Source organism: Tupaia chinensis, unplaced genomic scaffold, assembly GCF_000334495.1.
Source record: "Tupaia chinensis unplaced genomic scaffold, TupChi_1.0 Scaffold138725_1, whole genome shotgun sequence".
NCBI classification, from domain to species: Eukaryota; Metazoa; Chordata; class Mammalia; order Scandentia; family Tupaiidae; genus Tupaia; species Tupaia belangeri.
In genome coordinates this window covers 111,426-113,510 of record NW_006198617.1, presented here as the reverse complement: position 1 = coordinate 113,510, position 2,085 = coordinate 111,426, and the positions used below count along the sequence as shown (strand labels likewise).

Here is a 2,085-nt window from a genome sequence, read left to right as displayed (position 1 = left end):
GAAAGAGTACATGGATTTTGAGTGTTGTGCTAATAAATGTGCATTATCATCAAGATTACTGAAAAAATTGAGGAGAACCTTGGAAATCAGTTCTCGTATCATGCTTAACAGAGAAAACATTAAAGACCCTTCACTGGAACAGGAAGATATCCAGATTGCATATCCAAAACAGGGAGGACCTTAGGATGCTGACGCACACATGCACTTTCACTGAGGATGAAGAATTAACAGTCTTTCCAAAAAAGGGAGAAATTAAATGCCCCACAGTGGGCTGAATATTATTTTCAAACAGAAATCAGTAAACATAAGTTCCACAGGGATAATCAAAGTTCTGCTGTTTTCACTACTCTGGTCTTAAGCCTAAGCATAGTGACTAGAACAGAATAATCAGTTGGCTTTCCAGATCCATGGGCTCCACAGCAACAGATTTAACCAACTCATAGTGAAACTATTTAACAAATGAGTAAGTAATATAAAATAAAAGTACAACAACAAAAACTAATACAAATAAGAAAATACACACCAATTACTTACATAATATTGATGCTGTATTAGGTATTATAAGTAATGTGGAGATGACGATAAATGCACTGGAAGATGTGCATAGATTATATGAAAATAAGCATAGCATATTTGTATATGTGACCCAAATCCCAAAAGGATGAAGAAATGGAAGAGAAGGAATGGTGGCATGACCATGCCCCATGGGGGTGGTGGTGGTGGTTATTTTTTCCTTTTGTCTCTGATGAAGACATGTCTTCTGGCAAATTAAAAAAAAAAAAAAAAGAAAGAAAAGAAAAAGAAATGATGGCCAATACCATCTAGCAATGTGATAAAACTAGATCAAAGTTAAGTGTAAAGAACTTTTCACATAGTTATTAAATCTAAGACAGACTCAGGACAGAAACTGGAGTGGGATATGGAGAAGCTCTTTTGAATACTTGCTGGTTAATGAATGGGTACACATGACACACTCACCAAGAGATACCAGATGATTCATATTTTCTAGCATCACATCTTTGTACAGCTTTTTCCCAGATGTGTCCAAAAGGGTCCACTCTTCCTGGGTGAAGTTTATAATCACATCTTGAAAGGTCACTGATTCCTGGAACAACAAGGACATTTCGGTTTGGACAAAGCAATCCTGTCAATGTCAGTAGCAGAAAGATTTGAGGTGACAATACTAAGGCAGAGGGGGCCATGCTACATTATTAAACTGTGTTTAAGGTTCCCTTTACTCCTTTACAGTGCTGGGCTGGCATGTGCCTTTTGGAAACCCTCACAGAGACATACACATTGAGATTTCATATATTATTACTGTCAAGGAATAGCATAGGATGCTCGGTGTACTACAACTCAGAAATGTTTCAGTAAACTGATAATTATGCATTTCAGACAGGTCATTATAACGTTTGCGCTTGAAAATTCAGAACTAAAATTTCCTTCCCCATGAGTTTTAACTACTTTAAAAAATTCTTCCCAGCTCACAAACATGTATCAGAAGCCACTAGCCTACTGTTCATAAAAAGAGCAGAGGACTTTTTAATGAATGACTGTAGTCCTCAATATTCTTAGTAACTGAACAAGTTTCACACAGATCTCATTATCAGTGGGTGCAGATTCGCCCAAGTTTGCATGACTCAGGTGTTCATAAGGTTTAAGAATAGACCATTTGGCAGTGTAAACCAGGGCCCTCTGAGACTTCTATACTTAGGGATAGTCTTTGCCTGACCTCTCCTAACATAGGACATGCATCCCCTTCAGAATTTTCTCTCAGACTTAAACTCTAGGGAACCAGCAGTTAGCATAATGGCTATGTCGTTGGACTCCCACGTAGTCGACCATGGTTTGTGTCCCGGACCCGGTGGCTTAAAACTCACGCCAGGCACGTGTATGTGCGTGCCCAAGGTCCCGAGAGGAGAAAGGAGGAGAAGGGATTGCGGTGTGACCATGCCCCCCTGGGGGGGTGATTTCTCGCTTTCTGTCTCTATGTCTCTGTCTGCCTGGTGAGCGCACACGCCCTATAGTGATAACCTCTCCAAAAAAAAAAAAAAAAAAACATAAAAACTTATTTCAATTTTTTTT

General features: G+C 39.0%; 1 protein-coding gene across 1 annotated transcript in view; it reads right to left on the bottom strand.

Moving 5' to 3' along the window:
- Window positions 1–2,085, bottom strand: part of LOC102498576 (zinc finger protein 596) — a 20,646-nt gene that overhangs the window by 5,191 nt on the left and 13,370 nt on the right. The window contains exon 2 of the mRNA XM_014592906.2: window positions 979–1,105. Within this exon, the coding sequence (XP_014448392.1) occupies window positions 979–1,105 (127 nt within the window). The remainder of the gene's footprint in view (window positions 1–978; window positions 1,106–2,085) is intronic.